Genomic DNA, 21910 nt, shown 5'->3' with positions numbered 1-21910 from the left:
GCTAGATCTTTCATGTTTAAAGCAAACTTCTCAGTTAGTGTCAAATGACTCACAGCACATGGTCAGTGACGTGTCGCATTAAATGCTTCAGAAAAAACAGATCGTTCAGTAAAACTTAGCATTCACAGGCGGGTCTGGTTTGGGATTAAATAAAAATCTGCCTTTAAGCATCGCATTTGGCTGCTGTTATTGTTTATCTCTTCATACTTGCTTTAAAGACATCCCTTCTTAAAGTAATGAAGCTGGAAGAGATGTTAGGAAAATCTAGTCTTTATTAAATGAAAGACATAATGCCAGGTTTCAGCGTTCCAAACACACTAGACTGAGCAGATATTTCCCCAACAGCTTATTTTTGTTAAGGAAATATCCTCTTTTAATTTCCAGACTGTATTTCTTTGTAGAGCTGTGATGAGCATCCAGAAGAAAACCTGGCAATCTTGGAGGGGGAGACAGGGGAGACGTTTACCTGTTAAGTTAAGATCCACAAGGTTTGCTGCTTCTGTCTTTGTGGATTTTTTGTGGAGGTATGCAAAAAAAGAAAGGAGAAAGAAAAGAAAAATCTGGTAAAGGATTATGTGCAATATTAAAAATGCTTGTCCTTTCCAACTAAGAAATGCATTTAAAAATGAGTCCTGTGCTCTGACGACAAGAAAAATAGAGATTTGTGTTGCTAAAAATATCAAACCTGATGCATATGCCAACATTTATTTATTTATTTGTCTGATTCAGACTCCTGAAATCTCATTTCTATTGTGTTTGACATGAAAATAAGACTGTGGATTTTGTCCAGCTGTCACGCTGATGAGAAAAACCCCAATTCATGCAGAAAATTATAAAAAGAATCAATGATTAATGACACAAAAGAACAAAACAAAGACAACAACAACAGAATCCTGTGTAATATAAGGATCATGACACCACCATCATTTACGTTTGCATCGCTTAAACATAATTAAATTTCACCAAGGCCTGTGTAGAGAAGAGGAAAATGTTCAATATGGACCAACATGGATTTTGATACATATTTTTTGTCAGCTGCACATCCATGTGTGACTCTCCTGTTTCACCACATCCCAAACATGCTCTGCTGGATTAAGACCTGGAACCTGACGGTGAACTCTGTGTCATGCTCAAGAAACCAGTTTGAGATGATGGACGTGGTCAGCAACAATACTCAGTTTAGACGGTACTAAGGGGCCTAAAGTGTGCCAAGAAAATACCAACCACACCATTACACCGCCTATACCTGTCTGAACCATTGATACGGGGCAGAATGGATCCATGCTTTAATGTTATATACCCCAAACTGTGACTGCACAACCATCTCCCAGTATATCAGCAGTGTCTCATCTGCATGTGCATCTCTTTAGCTACTTGCTAGACTCATCAACTTGGTTGTCAAGTGACCTTTGTTGCAGGCTCTTTCTGCATGAACTGCAGGGGGCAACTGCTGTGCTTTAAAAAATAAGTCAGATTGCAAGGAAGTCTTTGGAAAAATGACCTTATTGTTCACTTTATTTGTTATGGCCTTTCTGAAAGTTCACAGGCTTTCTGAAATGTGCTGTGTTTTAAATGTTTTAGTGTCTTAACTTATCTTGGTCCTTTGTTCCGACTTGGACTAAAGGTATCCATCATTTCAACTTTCAGACATCCCACTTCATCAGTCTCTCTGCTCGCACAGCCTAAACTGCCTGGATGTCATTTCTCACTTGGGAAATATAGCTCCATGATTTCTGTTTGAAGGTAGCAAAAGATATCGCCTCAGAGCAGCGCGCCATCTCACTCATCAACATTTTGGGCCTTTCTGCTAAAGAAGAGCAGATACAGGGAGAAAAATCTGGGTAGGAAAGAGCGGGTGTGTGAAATATATTTTGACAGGATGAGTTTTCAGCTCATTCTGACAGATAAGGAGTGACTCTTCAGGGTTGTCTTGGATAAAAATATAGTGGAAATTCAGAGCAACGTTTCAAGAGGCTGAGCAGCTTCCCTGCAGATTTTTATCCTGCTGGTTAGCTTTTTTTTCTGTCCCCCTCTCACTAGTGAGTGGCTTACACCACACCATCACTGCCAACCAGTGGGGGATACAGAGAGATTGTTAGCTACCTGGAGCTCTTGTCACTCAGGTCTATCTTAATAGAGATCTCACAGTTTGGAGCAACCAGTGAAACCCAAAGCCTTATGAGGAGACAAAAACTAGCCCAGAGCTTTAACACCAGAAGCAGTTGTGACTGTTTTTCCTGTTGTTCAAGTAAACATGTTTAGCTGCACCTACACAGAGCATCACATTCTCATACGTTATCAGTGCTTTCCATACCAAATCTGACTATTTCCAAAACAAGTCTTCTTTTCCTTAAGGTCTGATCAGGTTCCAGCAGTTTAACTAAGTGGTTACGATAAGAGGGGAAAACTTATGTTTCATTTTATACATTTCATAGCACGACGGTACTATTGGTATCAGCAACACACACGTGGGCAGTGTGGAGAAATTTTGTGTTGGAACTGGGTTATAAGGAAGAGTTACAGATGAACAAAGCAAAGGGGAAGAAGAAATGGCCTAGACAGACAGACAGACAGACATCCAACAGTACAAAGAATGTCAAAATGTTCATACTCTTACCGTAACTTTTTAAGGCTAGAAAGTGATAGCTCATAATGTGAGCTGAGTGATGCTCAGAAGGTTGGAGTAGAAGTAGAATAGCTGAAGAATAAGTCACTGAAGTTCAGTGGATCAGTGCATCATACTGTGAATAGAGTGGAGAAATACATAAAAGTTATAAACTGATTTGAATGTAACTGAGAGAAATAAGTATTCCCAATCAAAACATGACTTAGTGCTTGGTGAAGAAACTCCTGTTGGCAAGCATAGCAGTAAGAAGTTTCATGTAGTTGTTCACCAGGTTTACACACATCTCAGGAGGGATTCTGGCCCACTCATCTTTACAGAAACTCTCTAAATCCTTTAGGTTTCTTGGCCACTGCTTGGCAACTCGAAACTTCAACTCGAAACTTCAACTCGAAACTTCAACTCCCTCCACTGATTTTCTACAGGACTGAGGTCTGGAGACTGGCTAGGCCCCTCCATGACCTTAATGTGCTTCCACTTTAGAGACTGCTTTGTTGCCTTGGTGATATGTTTTGGGTCATTGTCATGGTGGAAGACCCATCCACAATCCGTCTTCAATGTTCTGGCTGAGGGAAGGAGGTTTTCATCCATGATTTTACAGTACTTGGCTCTGTCCACTGACCCCTAAATGCTGGTGCCAGCTCTAGGGTTTGATTTTGGTTTCAGCACTTTTTTCCCAAGCTTCTCTCAGTTTAAATATTCACTGGCAAACTTAAGACAGGCCTGTGCATGTGCTGTCTTGAGCAGGGGGACCTGGTGGGCGCTGCAAGGTTTCAATCCATTACAGCACAGTGTGTTACCAGTGGTGTTCTTGGTGACTGTAGTTCTAACTGCCTTCAGGTCATTAACTAGCGCCCCCTGTGTAGTTTTGGACTGATTCTCCACCTTTCTGATGACCATCCTCACCCCATGAGGCAAGATCTTGCATAGAGCTCCAGACTGAGGGCAACTGACGGTCATTTTATATTTCTTTTATCCCCGAATAAGCACACCAACACAAAGCTCTAGCCCATTCCAATCTACAGTCATGTCCCTGACATCACTTGCCCAAACTGATTCTGTGAACAGGTGCTTTATACAATAATCAGGAGTATCTGTAACTGATTTATTGATTGACTGTAGTCTGTGTACCACATGGACACAAAGACAACACATTTAGAATTCATGCTGCAGAGACTTGGGGGATAGGCGGCTGATTTTAATGCTCTGTTTTTTGTTTTGTCACTAAATATTTAGTAAATAACATATTTGTGCAATAGAAACTGTAGCAGTGGCACCACTGTAGAAGTAACCGAATAAGAAACATTGTATTGTGCAGCCATTTTTATGCTGAAAAGCATATAAATGCTCATATTTGTTTTAGATATTAAATCTGGCATATGATCGTAGAACATGAACAACACATTAATGATGCTAACTATAAAGTTTTTGTAATTGAGCAAATGGCCAAATCTCACATGAACTTATTAAAACTAGATTTTAATGATAACAAATAATGACTGTAGTATTGATGTGCGATGAGACCTCAGAACTAGATGAGGTTTACAGCCTGTCTGTTCAAGTGTAAAACTGCAACACTGTAGCCGTCTTAAACCTACTTCATCCCCCACAGACTATCATTAAAAAAAGGAGTTTATAAAAATCTTGACAGGAACTTTAAAACACAGGAAGCTCTTATCCTCTGCACCTTTAAACTCATCTACGTGTTGATGCCTAATAAAGAATTTTTACTGTGCCAAGAAAAGCAATTGTTAAGTCTGTGAGTTAAACTCGTTCCTATAAAGTATACACACACGTTTGACAAGTTCAAATAACTTTGAGTAAAATTCAATACTGCATGCAGCCTGCTGTAAGGTAGCTGCACTGAAGTCTGCTCGTCTTCTTCACTCTCTGGTTTCCATTCAGCAGAGCCTCAGAGTAAACGTACAGTCTTAGTTTGCAACAAAAATCAGGAGTCAGAGAAGAACCCTGTCAACCTGTGTGTGTGTGTGTGTGTGTGTGTGTGTGTGTGTGTGTGTGTGTGTGTGTGTGTGTGTGTGTGTTTTAAATAACCAGGAAGAATGCAATTACCATGCAGAACCAGTAGCAAGAGACACAGAGGTAGGTTTGTCTACATTTGCATGTCTGTAGAAGGAAGGGGAGTTCCTCAGAGGTGGTCCCATACATACATATGCATGCATTCAAACGCTCAGCGAAGAGATAAAAACTGTGTCAGCCTGCCATGTACACGTTTAAACCCTCTATCCTTGCTACCCGTCGTCAGCAGACGGCATCTCTTCATCCTGTGAGGCTAGCTGTCACTCAGCTCTTTAATGAGATGTAAATTAATGTTATACTGCTTTTAATTAATGTAGCAGATAGTCATAAGTCTTAATAAAAAAAATACAGAGCTATTAAATTTTACTGTCTGTGGGGAGATAAATGCTGGCCTAAGTGAAAGAGCTGCATCTTGGGATCCTGTTCGTGAATGAAGCGGAGACGGGAGCATCCGCAGTGATGAGGGGTAGCATTACCAGCCTGAGCCAGTTGATCTGATTCCTACCCTCGTACGCGGTCATGACCTCTGGGTTATGACCAAAGGGAAAAAATTATGAATACCAGCAACTGCCAAAAAACATCCACTGTAGGACCTGTGACTTTAGACTCAGGGAAAGGGTGAAGGCTATAAAACTGCAGGGCAGAGAGATATTTTGCTTTAGGGAGAGTAAATGCATCAGTTTGACTGGAGATTTAAGGCTCTAGGATTCTGACAGAGACATGAGACTGAGGTAAAATTCAGCCATTAGTAATTGCATTATCTCCAAAAGTTGATTCTGTTCATCTGGACGTAGCGTTTTCAGTGGGAGAAACGTTTCGTGATTCATCCAAGTGACTTCTTCAGTCTCAGCTGACTGCAGGTTTCCCCAATCTTATAAACAGTACATTTGCATAATGACTGAAATTAGCACCACTGAGGGAACAATGGGCTGGGAGGTCAGTTCCTTCATCATAATTATGCAAATTCTCATGACCATTGATCAACAACCACTGATCAATGGCTATGAGTACCATTCACAGAGAGTTGGGGAATGGCTGCAATCACAGCATTGTAAGGTGGTGAAAGATGTACCCTTAGGCCCCCTCCTGATTCAGAGATGGTCTTTCCCTTTTCACGTAAATGGCCTCCTTGACTCCTCATTCAAACCAGTGTTCCTCCCTGTGCAGGATGTGTACATCTTCATCATTGAAAGAGTGTCCACTGGCCTGTAGGTGTGAATAGACTGCAGAGTCCTGGCCTGACGAGGTAGCTCTTCTGTGTTGTGCCATCCACTTCACCAGAGGTTGTTTGGTTTCCCCGATTTAAAAATCCTGGCAATCCTCCTGGCACTTAACAGCGTACACTATGTTACTCTGATTGTGTCGGGGGACCCGATCCTTGAGGTGGACCAATTTTAACTTTTGGAGATTTACTTACCTGGATGATTGAGCATGCATCAAGAAGTAATTGAATTAACTGACAATAAGCAGGAAGCTACATGCCATGATCAAAAGTGAAATTAAATGATATAAATCAAAAACCATATCTGACTTAAATTTGTCAGATTTCACCTTCAACATCTTCTGCGTTCTTGTGTTATGATGGCTGGTCATTGGTTCTGTGCCTCCAGTGGCAGCACATCAGAGCATAATCAGGAGCACCTGTGCTGCTTTTTTTCTACATTGTTTACCATCACTTTGCTTCCTGAGCAAAATTTCAAGGGTCCAGAGATGCATGTAAAGCAGTTTCAAATGAAGTTTGTATCAGAGATGAAGGTTTCATAGATTAACCTGCAAATGTACAGGTGCACTCACTGGACACTTTATTAACTACACCTTGCTACTACTGGTTTGGACCCCCTTTTGCTATGAGAACCAACTTGATTCTTCATGGAATAGATTCAGCAAGGTCTTGGAAACATTCTTCTGAGATTTTGATCAATGTTGCCGTAACGGCATCACACAGTCGCTGCAGATTTGTCAATTACACGTCCATGATCTGGCTCTCCCGTTTCAACACATCCCAGAGGCGCTCTATTGGACTGAGATCCGGTGACTGTGGAGGCCATTTGTGGACATGGGTAGATTGTGGTCATAAAGGGTCAGCAGCAACAGGAGTGGCACCCGGTGTGGTCTTCTGCTGCTGTAGCCCATCAGCTCCATGGTTCGACGTCCTGTGTTCAGAGATGCTCTTCTGCATAGCTTGGTTATAAGGAGCAGTTATTTGAGTTACTGTTGCTTTTGTTGTTTCTAAATATTACCAAGAAATGTATTATCTGTTCCCTTGCTTGACTTCTATTCATAATCCATCAGACATTTAATCAAGTTAAACTAACTAACTTCTACTGAATGTGGCTCCTCACATCTCAGGATTTGTTGGGGTTTTTTTTTTCATTTTTATGAGATGATTTTTTTAATTGATGGTTTTGTCAAAGTGAAGATAATCAATGGTACCAAATAAAATATTCAAGTGCGAGTTAAAAAACACATATAAAGCTAAAAGTGCACTTTAGGTGTTAGACTTTGAGTTTTTATTGTCCCGGTGGAGTGGACAGCAGCTCAGTCTATGTTTATCATTTCCCATGCAGCCAGTGACTGAGCAGATATTAGCTTGGCCTTATCAGCACAGGCCACAAAGGGCTGAGGGTGAAGTGGAGCAGAAACAGCTCCTCGGGGATACAGCTAATGATGGTCCCCACTGATGGAGCCTGACACTGGGCCTGAGGTGCAGCCTCACTGTGGAGCACCAGCAGCAACATCCACCACTGTGTAATTTCAAAGATAACAGCGAAATCTTCTTACTCTGTAAAGCTGGAGTTAAGAGTATTGATGTTAACTTTCTAATTTTAGCTGATTATAATTCAGAGGACAGACTGCACGGTCAGTGTTCAAATCCTCAGAGGGGCTGCAAAAGTCCAACTGAAGAACACGAAACTCTCCGTTTCCTCATCAGGACAAAGTCAGCTACAATAATCCACCAAAACTCAAAGAAACCTGTCCTCAATCGTTCAGTCTCAGTCAAATATATGTGGCTTAAATACCTGATGAAGATGTGTTTGCAGTTACAGCCTTTACATTATACTCCAACCAGACTGTGAGTCAGCCGTGTGAGATTATTTTATATCATATTTCTGCCTTAAAAGCAGATCAATTATTTACCACACACAACCATAAATCATAAGATTGATTTAAATATTTTTACTCTCTGTACAAGAGATAAGGAGGAGGAAACGGCTAAATTTGGAAAACCCTATATATCTTGACTATGGTACTTTGGGCTCGACCCTTATTTGACCACAGTGGATGGATGTGCATGTTGATTTGACACAGATTTTACACGGGATGGCCTTCCTGACGCAAACCCTCCAAAGTACTGCAAGGCTGCATTAAATACACCAGCTTTGTGACCCCCTGAGGTTGATTTTATGTCTTCTGGTCTCAAACCAGGGAACTTTCACAGCTAAGATGGATGTGGGTGCCACTACAGATTTTTTTTTTTTTAATCTGTGACATAATTTGGGTCAAAGTCATCTTTTAAAAAAGCTGTTTTCATTGAATCGGTGAATACAGCTCTAACCTCATCTCTTGGGTATGAATGTGTAACTGAAGCAATTTAAAGTAGGACAGTCTTTAGAAAGCGAAAGAATGCAAGCTCAGCTAAACTGTTTTCCTGGAAGAATGAAGGTGTACTAATGCGGGGCTTGAGATAAGAGCAATTATAGAGAATTCAAAATTCTGAAGAACTATGTGCATACATGTCCTTCATGCCTGAGTTAACCTCTGGCTCATGCATGTTTTCATAAAAAAAACCCCCACAAGTCCTTTTTGTCGCCTGTTTCATTTTTAGATCTTATTTATTTGCACTTGTCATGTGGAGAGTATCTTTTCCTTCTGTTTTCCAGCAAACAGTAGAACAAGACGACTGCATCTGTGTGCATGTTGATCATTTTTTAAACACTGATTAGTGGAAAGCAGAGGTGTCAGCCTCGATGACCTCGATATATTTCTAATTAAAACTTGTGGTTTTTCTTTCCTGCTGAGCAGCACACAGACTGTACATGACCTACTCCTGGAATCATTTCTCTTGACAGTAAAGTAGCATATATAAAAATATCCGCTCAGTTTCTGTGGAAAACGTCTTATCAAGCGTTCTGTCTGAGGACTGGAGCAGAGTTTCTGACATGAAATGCTCTCTCAGGTCGTGAGCTGGATGCCTGTACAAGCCTGCACATCATATCGGCAGAGTCACAGTTTCTGAGCTGCATGGATCTGTCTGATCTCCACGTTATTTCACACGTGTCTGCTTCCGTGAGTCCTGCGATGGGAGGTGTGACTACACCTCTGGCTTCTGGTAGATAACTTCCCCTCAGGGTTGCTGTCATTCAGAGGTTTTGAATTATAAAACTAATCAGCATGAAATCCTGAAGCCCACAGAAGTGCAAAAAAACAAGACAACCTAAACTATTTGAGATAAAAAAGGAAAATAAAGCAGGTCTGTGGCACTTCATGCCTCTCCACCAGGTGTGTCTCATTAGCAGGAAATTCACAGGTGTGATTCATCACCTTAATTAAGGCTTTGTTGCAGTACAGTGCTCCGCTTCTATAACCCCACTATGTGCGCTGCCTGCTGGCTCCATGATCAAAAGCAGCCATTGTTGAAGTTATTAGTTATACCTATTGTTTTGCTGCAACAGAAAGTCAAAATCTCTCCTGTGAAAAAGCGCTGCCCTGCCCTATTCTGACATTTTTATATGCAGAAAATGTGAGTTTAAATGTCACATTCTTGATACTGTGGAGAAAGTAAAATCTATGAAAAGTAAAATATATCAACTTCTGAGAATAAAACTAATCTCACAGAAAATGAGATCGAGTCAAATATAAAGAACAAATACAGACTGTTCATAAAAGATGGTCAACTTTCTGGGTCTGAGAATTGACGCTGATGTGAAAGTGTCTTAACCCTGCAGTTTTTCTAATGGCCTGCAGGGGGCAGAGCCGAAAGGCTGATTGGATAGGGGCCTACTGGGAAAACAACCCTTCGACTTCATTGATCTGAGTGCTCAGGAAACAATTTCTGATGAGTGTATGGTTTTTATTCCAAGTTTTAAGTCTTATTTAATACAATGTGATTTATTTTGCAAATTATGGTCTATATTAGAGTAAAAAAGGACAATAAAGCTGTGTACGTGTGCGTCATGACAGGCTTAACTGGTACAACCCCAATTCCAAAAGAAAGAAAGAAAAAAAAGGATGTTGTGTTCTGGACTGAAGATGAGGGAGCAGAGTTCTCGGCTCTTGGTCCAAAAGACGATGAGGTGCATATATTAGTGTCTATGGAATTGGCATCTTATACATCTTGGGAGACACAATCACTGCTGCACATTTTAAAGCAACATATGCTCTCATCTAGATGTCTTTTTCAGAGAGAGGCTTTCACATTTCATGAAGTTTATTCTAAACTATATACTGCATATCTGTTACAACAGCATGACTGATACCCAGCAAGAATCTGGGTATCTGCAGTCCAGACCTTTCATCAGCTGAACAAAATTTGAAACCATCATGAAACCAAAAATTTGACGCAACGACCGAGGACTGTTGACCAGCTGGAATCTTATGCCAGACAAGAATGGGACACAATTCCTCTCCCAAAGGTCAGCTGGTCTCCACAGTCCCCAGATGTTTACCGATCACTAAAAGAAGCTAGGATGCTACAGTTATAAACATGTGACCTGCCTTTTTGAGCACGCACCGTTTTCAGTTTCTCACTCAGACCCAAACAGCAAAATAGCAATACTGAAAATCCTCAGCGAGAGTATTTAATAACCAGCTGATGATGTCACAATGGCCATGTCCATTTGATTTAAAAAAAACGGTCCTACCCAGCACTCTGTGTTGTGATGCGGCGACATCAGTAGTCACTAAAATATATGAAGTGGAAAAACAACAAAGAACGAAGCTTTAGAGTATCTCTTATTTGAGGTCTTTAATTCAGTTAGACAACGCCAACAGTACTGACTCAAAGGTAAACCTCCACATCCCCAGTTCATAATTTTATTCCTCAGGTCTGTTGGTTACACAATGATCACACAATAGTGATTTCTCCCTTGCATCATATATATTTTTAACACTCCAGGCATACTTATATTTACTATTTTTACAATATATTGCTATTTAATTCATTCATTCATGAATCCATCCACCCTCCCCATTCACATGCACACGCACAAACACTGTACAATACCGTTAATTTGTTTTGTCCCCCCCAAGATGATGTTCTGCCCACTGTTAGATGATTTGTTCTAAAAACTAAGAAGGTGGCGTGCAGATGCAATACCGGAGGCGATAACCTCTTATGTGTTCAGAGGACCTTGGTCCTGTTCTTCAGCAAGAAAATACAGAGAAGCAGATTCAAAGAGATTTAGTTTAAGTGGATCGTTCCCAATGTAAAAAAAAAAGAAAAACTAAACAAACAAAATAAAAAAACAACAACAACAAAAAACGTTCTTCCCTCCTCTTCTTGTTCCAGCGTCAGCATGTTTCACCTTTTACGTCTGAGGGTAAAGAGTCCACAGTTTGGTTTCCTTCTGTTGGTTCCTCAGTGTGGTTCATACAGGAGTGACTATACAGGTAATGAGATTTACAGTACAGTACGGTACATACAAGCTGCATCCAGCATCATAAACCCCCAATACTGCTGCCTCATCTGTAAATACAGCCTACTGGACCTGCTGCTGCTCCTTTGGCCTCAGTCAGTCTGTGCAGTAGTTCAGGCTTGCTTGGCCCAGTAAGTAATAATAGTTTTAGGAATCCAGTGGTAAGACAGAAGGACGCCACCTTTGCAGTAAAGTGGCACAAATACAGCTGCGGGAGAAAACGAGACTGAAAAGTGCAAAGAGTCCAAACTTTTTGGTCGATAGTTATGGATGTTTTCATCGTATATTTTCGGTTGGCTTTGTTGGTCTAAGATTTTGAAGATCGGAGAAGTCAGCGACCAGAGAAGCCAGGTTGGTGAGAGTTTAAGATAAGCTGGCCCAGACCGAGGCAGGGTGAGGCTGGGCCGGGTCGACCCGAGCCGGGCCTGCCACGCTGGGTTAGGAAGAGCTCTGCACTGGGAGAGGAAAAGAAAAAAACAAAGCAGCTCATCCTGTGGCATCTACCTGCCAAAAATGCTCTCGTACTCTAGCAGTATAAGCTCTACAATCTGGTTCTGATAGACCATGTGGACCGCCATGTTCCACGTCTCCGTTTCAGGCCGCAGCAGCGTGGGGCCGAATACGATGGCGACGCTCTGGGTCGTCATACGGTTCTCCTCGCCGTAGTCAATCACTCTGGAAAAAAAGAGTAAAATAAACCCACTGTCAGTTATTTACCGTGCAAGGTAATATGGAGGCCAAAGAGTGCTCAGTACTCATTTGTTAATTAACTGAACAGTCATCAAGTAGTTCAATCTTCTTTATTTTCTTCCATTATTTAACACCTCTGAGTTTGCACATGTTGAGAATGAAGCCCTCTTATGATTGAATATGATTTTTTTTTTAATATTTAACTTTTGTTTTTCTAGGAGGGGAAAAAATCAATCAGGGAAAAATCCATAACATGGTGTGCTGCTCTTACTTCCTGAGGTGTTTGAAGAGAGCCTGCATGGTGTCGTGGTTGGGTTTGGGCAGCTGTCTGACCAGCTCTTTGATCGATTGAACTCGATGCTTGTGGTCAGATATTTCTGCAGAACAAAAGACAAAATCCATCAAAGTCTGGATCCATCAAAAAGTTACACCAGCTCACCAGTACAACATCCAACATCTTTAGTTTCAGTGAGACAATGATGAGAAAAAGTGCACTTCAGTTCACTGAAACTCATTTTTAAAGCATTTTCAGAGAGAGGTTTGGCGACTGCAGCTGACCCTGCCTGTCTTTACAGACCCTTACAGTAAATACAGATGAGTCCCTGGACAAAAACCCAGGAGCTGTAGTCCTTGGCTGGAACCTGCTGTGAACCTGTTGTTTAAAAAGTTAACAGGATTCCACTTAAGGGATACTACAGTGACACTGCATTTATTTACAGATACAGAGACATACTGATGGCGCTGACAAAGTCGTGGAAGAGATTGTAGGTGAAGAGTGGCTCCGGCAGCTCTCTGAAGAACATCTTCAGGGCTCCTGTGGTCACGTGGATGTCCTCCCACTTCCCGTCTGACAGATTCACCTTCTCATCTGGACAAATACATGCAAAGATCACTTAAGTATCTTATTAGAATAAAAGAAAGGAATTCAAGTCAAAGTATCTTGTATAACACTGTATGTAAAATATTATGTTCGTCTTTGACCTGAATGAAGCAGTTTTAGCTTTCTTTTCCTTTCTGTTTAGCTTTTGTCTGGTTGGTTTGAGCAAAAGGTCAGTGGAGCTTCTAGAGAGCTGTGTGCTTGAACATCAACACCATAGGGTTGAAAAAAAAATGTGAAAATGAGCTTCGTTTGGCTCATAGGGATTACCAGATTACCTACTCCTAATGTAAAACTTTGACAATATTTAACATGACTTTAAAGAAATATTTACATTAAAAAATGAGAATATTTAATGCTTTTTAAAGTGTTGTGCCATAAATAGGTGATGTATCACACATCAAATCGTGTTTTTAAAATCGTGTTAAAAGCTCTTTAACTGATTATTATTACAGTTTTGAATATTTTTCGGCTTTACTTTTCATTTTTACTGCATTATTCACTTCAGTCGTATCTCTGCAATTAATGGCAGAGGCAGTTTCAAAGGGCGCTTACCGTGATTGACAGCAAAGCGGAGTTTCTGTATGACTGCCAGGTTCCCGCTAACTCTGTAGAGCCCGTCTACCGACAGACCTGCAGGGATCAACACCAGTTTATCAATATCTGTAAATTAACCTTAAAGTCTGAGTAGCAGAAAAGCACAATCAGCTAAAAGGAGGCCGCAGTCGCACCTTATTTCAATAAGTAGTAAACCTCACCTTTCTTTTAAGACAGGCAGGAAAACAGAGACTAGAATGATTTTAAGTTACTCACCGTTGTTCTCCACATTGTCAATGCACATTTTGACAAAGTTTGGCACCGTGGTGTTCTCCCTTTGACACAAACTGGAAAGAGCACAGCCAAACACCTGATCTGAAGACAGAAAATAAAGAACGGTCAAAAAATAGACCAAACACACTGGTTTGCTTTCAGATCTCAACACTAGACCCTCACTGACACACTTCAGTGCTTTTAGTTTTAATTAGAGGTTAAGGTACAGAAGGCGAAAACGAATCATAAACTGCAATTCCTAATTTAATGTGTGAAAATTGGACTGATGTCTTAAGCTAAAAGTCTTAACAGTAAAATAAATAACAAGAAAAATACCAAAGCACACATGATTCATCCAAATGTACAGCTCTAATTAACTTTTAAAAAGCACTGATGTGTGCTTCTCTACTGCTGTCATCTATCAGTTACATTTCCAAACCTTTGCTGCTTGTAACATCTTTTCAACTTTCCACAGAAGAAATGAAACCGAAAACATTTTGAGTGTTGCTGTTGTTTCTTTGGCACCTTTAATGTATCCCTTATCCTTGACGGTCTGAAGGGTGGGACGGCCGGTTAGGAGCTTCTTCAGCTTGCTCCTGGTCTTCTTGTGCTCGGAGGAGTCCATGCTGGTTGAGGGCTTCATGGCTGTGGAGGAGACACGAGACAGGACGGTGTTATCCACCATTCGTCTCAGCACGCTGATCGCCATGATGTTTTGGAGGAGTGAAACTGATAAGCTATTGTTTTATAGGGTAAGGAGGGCAGATGAGGTTGCTGAGGCCTTTGGCCAAATAGGCTTGTTGTTGTACTTTGTGCCTTCACTCATGAATCCCTTCCGCTCTTTGTTAGAGGAGTCATGCACGTTAGTCATTTACTGCTACTGTTAATATTTGGCATGTGATGATTTGTGGCTACTTTCAGTCATTTTTGGTCATGTTTTATTTCTCGAATCCCACCCTGAATGAATGAATCCCACCATTTTACAGCATGCACACCTTTGACTTTCTTGGAGTCTCTGCGGTCTTTCTCTTTGTCATGTTTCTCTGCACCAGGCGACTCGGGCATGTCCGCCTCTATGGGGTCATCAGACTCACTGGCCTAATACACACAGAAAAAAAATACACACACAAGGAAATAAGATACAACCGCTTGTAAAAGTTTCAAAAGGTGCTCTTTGGCCTCTGGAAAGAAAACAATAAACTCTCTGTCTTCTAGGTTTAATTTTCACGCTACTCTGCTTTTATGTAGCTTTGAAGCGTTTATTTCCCTTACAGTTGCTGGTTGTAGGTTTTCCATAAACGTGAAATTGCGTTTCATTCAGACCATAAAGCCTATTGTTGGTTAACTTCTTCGTTTTCCCTCAGTGGGTAAAAATGAGCAGCTGCTGTTTAGTTTGTGCTCAGAGCAAAAAGGTAACTGTGACACAGCAGTCCTCTTTGTTTCTCTTATCAGTCACCCACACAATGTCAAACCCGGACGTATTCCTTCATGCTGAACCACAAATCTTCTCACTGCAGATGATTCAAAATTGACTTTATTCTGTTTGAAACAGATGGAAACTATATTGGCAGAGTGAAGGTGTTGCTGCTCACATGGTTGCTGATGGTGTCCTGCAGCGCCTTGAACCATTCGTTGGCGACGCTGTCGTTTTCTGACTGGATCAGCAGGTCTGTGCCCTGACGAGTCTTCAGCTGCAGTCAGGAGAGGCACAAATCATTTTTCTCATAAACATTTTGAGTTTGTGAGTGCAGCACTGAGTACTGACTAAATCACAAAACATCCAAATCCACCAGAGTGATTTCTATAGTTTATTCTCTAAAGATTTTAGAATAACTGCTGGATTTCCTGCATACAAGAAACTGTGAGACCCACCAGAGAAGCTTAAACCAGGAAAAACCTTCCTATACTTCCTAACTGAGAAATATTAACATAGCTCAATGCTTTCTCCACCTGAATATGAAACATTTACTTCAATCAAGCAAGCTGTCATAATCTGAAGAACATATCTGAACATATATGTTATTGTTTCAGTAACTGTCTGTTTGTTTTGTCATTTATGTATTTAGATGCTTTTGCAACTGACTGGGGAGAGCAGAGGAAAATTATAAAACAAATTATACCCAAATCTTGCACATTTACATGACACACCCAAGCACCAATGTTAAACAACCTGCACAATCGCTTTTCAATACAATAAACAGAAATATAAGCTCAGGAGTAAGTGCTGGATTTTTTTGTGTTTCTAAACAGTCTGTGATGACTTTTTTTGTTCATCAAGTAAAAAAATGTGTTTATTTCATCTGTAAATAACGCCACTAACTTTCCCATGTTTAAAAGATATTACAATTTTGATTTCAACGCTCTAGCTTTTTCAATAGTTGAAATTCTTAAAAATGTTCGCACAGATAATATGACTGAGGCGAACAAGAGATTTTGGTCTACAGTTAATAGATTTTATTTTGATTCTGAATACAAAGTGACACGTAAACAGTGACGCCTCATAAAAAGCGATAAAAGCAAAAGATCGGATCTAATGTAAGTTCTCCCTCACCTCTATAACGTGCTTCTTGCTGGACTTGTCTTTGGAAGCCCAGTCCACTGAGCCGCCCTTCAGATCCACTGTGAACTCTGGTTTCGACTGACCGCCTCCAAACTGGACAGAGACAGAAAAACAATCATATTAACAAACAGAGGGCCTGCTTATATACAGTGGTCTCCTTTTTCTTTGATTGTTGAACCATGCAACAGCTCACATCAAAGAAAAGAAAAAGTCAAATGATAATGGTGCGCATGTCAGTCAAGTTTCAATCCAACTGTAAAATTTTCTTAGCTTTTAAAGTGTGAGGAAGAAAAAGGAACCAAGGATTTCCACTAGTTTCAGTCGAGGCCAAACAGTTAATGGTGAATATGAATGGAGAGTTGTACTACTTGTATTTTCAGCTTTTTCCTTACAAGTGTATTAGATGTGGTCGCCCTAGTTGCCTACTTGGTGCTCTGCTGCCTAATTTACTGCTGAAAACAAAGGCTTACATATGCACTTCACTTCAAAGGTAGATAAGAAATAACATTTAAAATGTCCAACTGCCTTTACAACAATGACCCCCCCCCCAAAAAGCCCTGTATGATAGAGTAAAGTGCCCATCACCACCTAATCAATACTAGGGACTCAATGTAATTGCACACACTTTACCACACCAGGTGCCTTCACCCTTCAGCCAATCAGCTGAAGAAATGAGACTTTTTGATAGTAAAATAAAATAAAAAATCAAAACAACAAAAAACATGCATTTGGTCCAAATTCACATGCATACAAAATGTGATTTGTGATTGATCTGTAATCTTCCTATGCGCTAAACAAAAACAAAAAAATGACAAAATCCACCTTTCTGTAGCACTCGTTTCACACCAGGAGCTCGTAAACCAAAGGCAGTCCAGAAAAGATTGGTTTGCACAAGTACATCTAAAACACAAGGTAATCCTGCTTGTGTGTGAAATCAATAATTGTTATGCCCTGCAGATCTCCACCCGAGTTTTCCATTTCTAACCAAACATCTCTATGATTAAATTAAATCTACATCCTGTTTGTCAACTCAAACAGTAAAAATACATCAAGTCAACCCAGAGATTAGCAAGTAATGACAGCAATATTGTCCCTTTTTTTGAGTCATGCCAGTGAATATTAGTCAGAGCATGACAGACAGCAGGAAGATGGCATGCAGAGAAGTAGGAAGAGTTGGAAGCACGCATAAGGAAGGAGGAAGAACATACAGAGGAGGCTCGGTTGAGCCTTGAGCAGCCAAAGGAGACATCAGGTCGTTTCTTAGCTGACGGCCTCCAGTTACTCAACAGTGACAGGAGCAATTCAGGGAAGTAGCCACTCTGATAGTATGGCTGAACAGAGGGATGGAGGGAGGAATGAAAGAAAAGGATGATGGGAGGATGAGGCCAAAGGTAAAGAGATGGAGGCATGGAAAGAAAAGGACACATACAGAAGAGAGAATATTCAACTCCCCCTCAGTGACCTAACAAACAGCCTGAAAAATGTGCTAATTTTGAAGAGATGGGGGTTTATATAATAACCCGAGATGCAGGGGAATAAGTACAGAATGCAGATTATGAAGCAACACTTGACAACAAGGAGAAAAGATTAACCTAAATGTTAACAGGAGGCATGCTTAATTAATTCTGAAGTTTAACCCTTCACCGAGTTTTTTAACCACCAGCTAACTATATCCAACAGGTAAGGGAACAGTTAGCAGCCAGGCTGCCCTTGAGACCGAGATAACAGAAACTAGATCGTCATCCAGTTCAAAAGCTTAGCTGCACACAGTGTTTCTTAACACTCCTACATCTGCCCTTCAGATTAAAGGAACTGATCTGCAGTATAAACAAGCAGAACACCCGACCTTTCCACTGAGACTGACCTTTTTCAGGCCTCACTGAGTTAGTGAGACTTCACCAAAAGGAGAGGTTACCTCCAAAATATTTCATAATGTATGAACTTATGGACTGTGTTAACAAAGCTGCAATCAAAATTGAACTGTACATAATGAAAAGGATACTACTGCGCATATGTCTAATTGTGAAAGTTGGTGTTCGATACAGGCTGTGCCAGAAGTGCAAGAAAGTGGACTCAGATGACAAAGTCACTGAAGGAGGCCTTCAATGCAACAAAGCAGCAGAGCCACATTAAAGGCCGTTGAAAAGAGTTACTAATGTTCACAAAACAGTGTGTGGCTCTGTTTTGATACGAAACGACAGCTTTTAAAGGCAGCAAGTTTCTATCACTCACCCAGCTAGTTCCACCTCCCTGTCCTTTGGCAAACAGGAGCGTTGAACCTTGGAGGACGGTCCAGGAAGAAGTCCAGTTCTTTCTGTAATGGATGTAAATAATAATAATAATAATAATGATGATGATAACAAAAAACATACTCCATGTACTTAAAACAAGTGCTGAGATTAGAGCCAACTACATCATGTAGACAGAAAAGAATTAAAAGCCGCACTTTGAACTGGATATACATTCACGGGATCGTTTCTATCTTTAATCTATTGAGAGCATCTTACCATCTCCTTTTTTTGTTTTTCAGTGTTGGTAGTTTTCTTTTCTTTTGTCCTTTACTCATCCGAAAGTGTAAAAGACTGACACAGTCACTTCAACATCACCCACAAGTTTATGAAATCTAGTTTTAAAGTCTTGAGATTAGCATCGTTGCCATCAGCATCGCCATCTTGGTTTTGAATGTGATGAGCAAGGGGCGGGTCTAACTGTGAAACACTGGCCACAGAGTTCCCCATCACAAGGCAAACAGAAACCAAATATAATAACCTGCACATGTCCTTTTTGACCCTTAGAATGACCAGCATGTACCAAATAAATGTTTACTGAGCTGAAGTCTGTGAGCCGATTTCCCATATACTTCCATAGGATTGTAAGTCTTTTTGCAGCCTTTTGTTAGCCATCCCACTGGTGGCTAATAAGAAGAATGCAGGTTCAGGTTCTTCTACATTTGCTTCACTTTTCATAACAAGAAGCTATGTCCATTCATTCTTTTTTTAATAGCATCTATGACCTGTATTTTAATTGCTGTAACAAAATAATTTCCAAAATATTGGAAAAACAGTATCTTGTGTCACGCTAAATTGTTTGGAATTTACAAAAAGTAATGATAGCATGTATCCATTTTTAAGTAACTCAGTTTATCATTACAAAGAAACCCTACTGTGGTAAATAAAAGAAAAAAACAAAACACGTCAGCACATCTGCATGGGCTAACCACATTACATCAGCGTGGCATAGCAGGCTGTAATATTCTAAGGAGTTTAATTTTTTTTTAAAAAAAAGACTCGACTTCTTTAACTTTCTTGAAGATGTTTCACCTCTCATACGGGAAGAAGTTCAAAAAAGCTTCTAAGACAGACTACTATGCCCTGGATGACTCAGAACCTACACAGACAGGCTGTGAAATATTTGACAGTAAAGACACGTCCTAGCAGCACCACTGTGTCCAGAGACTACAGAACGTCACACATTCAATAATGATGGGCAAAATAACCTCTGCTGAGCAGGTGGGTTCTTTATTCAACTTCCTCTTGAGCAGCTGAAGTGACAAAAAGTGAGAGCAAGGGATACCGCTGACTGACGTATTACAGGTTGGTAAATACTTTCGAGGGTTACCCAGGCAACTGGAGTCTGACCAACCATCAGCCACAAAGTGCTACATGATAAGTTAATTGTTTCCAGTGTGGAGCCTCTTTGAGAAGGCAGATTAATTTGGACAAATTGTGGCCTATTGTTAACAACACAATGATTCCTGGTGCAACTTACAGGGAAATGTGCAAAAAAGGATTTATTATTATTTTTTAAATCATGAGGGGACTAGCCTAATAAGAGAGACCCTCTGCTGTGCTGATTTATGGCCCTCAGAACATAAGTTTGATAATAATACTGAGTCAGTATTACTCACTGGGGTTGGATTTTCTCTATAGTTCAATTGTCCTATCATCCCCCTGCAGCACTGCTGCCATGGCGGCAGAGAAGGTTAATGTACACCTAATAAGAGTAGTGATATCCAGCCTCCATAATGCACAACGTGTAAGCGAGAAACAGGAGCGCCGGGTGTTATGAAACATTTACATGCTGACAAACAGTACAATGCTGACTGATTTGGCTAACCACAATTATTTGATGTAGTGGTAGAGATATCAGCTGAAGAGCTAAAACGGTGTTAAGTCACAACATTAGCTGGTTCTGTAGTTTAGTTCTACTAAATCATTCAGTTTGTTTTTTTCACTGTGTAAAACATTTCACTTGTCTCTCCTACAGTCTACATTGTACCATTCTCACACACAGCAGAGTCGTTCACCCACAAAAATAAAGGAGACGAGATAAACGAGTACCTCTGCAAATACATTGTCGCCTGAAGCTCCATTTAAAAAACAAATAAATAAATCCAACAGTCATAAATAGGCATCAGCTTTTTGACACACTAACTTCAAAGGACTGAAAAGTCCAAATACGAACCCGTTTACATGCAAGCCCACATCTGTGTCACAAATGTTGTTTATATGTGGAGATATGACCTGAAACTATGGCGAGGCAGCTTCAGTTTATTTTTAATCTCATATAATGATATTCATTTATGGGGAATGGAGAAACTGACTGGCAAACTCATCAATCCCTTTAACCATAACTGACATCGTCATCATCATGCTACTTACTACTACTTACCGCACTTTCTTGCCATTTTCAGTGATCTTTGTCACATTCAGAACTCCACATTTTTCAGATGGCTGCAGAGGGGGGAAAAAATGAATACACATTTTAAAACATTGACTACTTTTGATAATTCCCACAAAAACAGACAAAGAGAGATGCTGTTTAATCTTGGTTGCTACTGCCGTATAAAAACACCACCGCCGCCACCAAATATCCCACCACCAGAACAATAACAGCCTTCAGCTTGGAGGCAAAAAACCCTACTATACCACTTTTCCCTCCCATGAAAGGCAGAATTCACAAACTGAATGAAAATGTATTAGAATAAACTAACGTTAAAACTACTTGTGCAACATTCAGACAAACAAGGTGATTTTTGGTGAATTAACCAACTCAGGAAAACAATTTCTGACAATATAAACACTTCTGTGTGATTAACCAAGGTCGAGAAATGCTTTTATAATCCACAGTGCTGCGTATTAACAGGATTTCCTACACAGGTTAAACCTATTTTTTCAATTGTACTTTAGTTTTCCTTCAGGATGTTAAGCTTCTTTTATTTAACTGGGGTCCTTTCCAGACCTGTGCAGGAAACCTGCCATACAACATGTGTCACCATCCAACAATCTGAGACCACGTTAAATCCCTGCAGGAGGTGAAGAAGGTGAGGTTAGCAGTGAGTACTAACAGAGGCAGGGGGCTTGGGAGACGAAGGGCAGGAGTCAGAGTCAGGAGAGGGGGGCTTGAGACCCAAAGGAGCGTCCTGGTCAGGAGACAGGGATGGAAAAAAAGTAACAATGTCAAATGGGCTAACAAAAGAAGGTTAATGAGAAAATGATGCAAGGTTAAGGAGACACGGACAGCTGAAAGAGGGTGATGGTAATTAGCAGTGAGATTATAATGCGTGTCTAGTACCTGTGTGTTTTCCAGGAGACACAAAAGGATTATTAATTAAGATGTGGATGCAAGTACAGTTTCTATGAGGTTTCATGCAACTATAACTACTTCATGTTCAGGTT

At 40.5% G+C, this 21910-nt stretch overlaps 1 protein-coding gene across 8 annotated transcripts in view; it reads right to left on the bottom strand.

Moving 5' to 3' along the window:
- Positions 1-10599: 10599 nt before the first annotated feature.
- The window catches only part of LOC100700475 (rho GTPase-activating protein 12), a 60730-nt gene continuing 49419 nt past the window's right edge, over positions 10600-21910 (bottom strand). For 6 of the 8 annotated variants that reach the window (XM_005476777.4, XM_019347937.2, XM_005476780.4 and 3 more), the window contains 12 exons: positions 21580-21654; positions 20904-20965; positions 18465-18546; positions 16224-16325; positions 15265-15363; positions 14668-14770; positions 14198-14317; positions 13676-13774; positions 13418-13495; positions 12719-12853; positions 12257-12362; positions 10600-11970 (listed from right to left, as the gene is read on the bottom strand). In XM_005476777.4, coding sequence (XP_005476834.1) covers positions 11796-11970; positions 12257-12362; positions 12719-12853; positions 13418-13495; positions 13676-13774; positions 14198-14317; positions 14668-14770; positions 15265-15363; positions 16224-16325; positions 18465-18546; positions 20904-20965; positions 21580-21654 — 1236 coding nt within the window. In that variant the 3' untranslated portion in view covers positions 10600-11795. The remainder of the gene's footprint in view (positions 11971-12256; positions 12363-12718; positions 12854-13417; positions 13496-13675; positions 13775-14197; positions 14318-14667; positions 14771-15264; positions 15364-16223; positions 16326-18464; positions 18547-20903; positions 20966-21579; positions 21655-21910) is intronic. The other 2 variants (XM_005476779.4, XM_019347938.2) reach the window with 1 other exon arrangement.

This window comes from Oreochromis niloticus, linkage group LG18 (genome assembly GCF_001858045.2).
Source record: "Oreochromis niloticus isolate F11D_XX linkage group LG18, O_niloticus_UMD_NMBU, whole genome shotgun sequence".
Taxonomy (NCBI): domain Eukaryota; kingdom Metazoa; phylum Chordata; class Actinopteri; order Cichliformes; family Cichlidae; genus Oreochromis; species Oreochromis niloticus.
The sequence above is the reverse complement of the archived record's forward strand: the minus strand, read 5'-3'. Positions and strand labels throughout refer to the sequence as shown.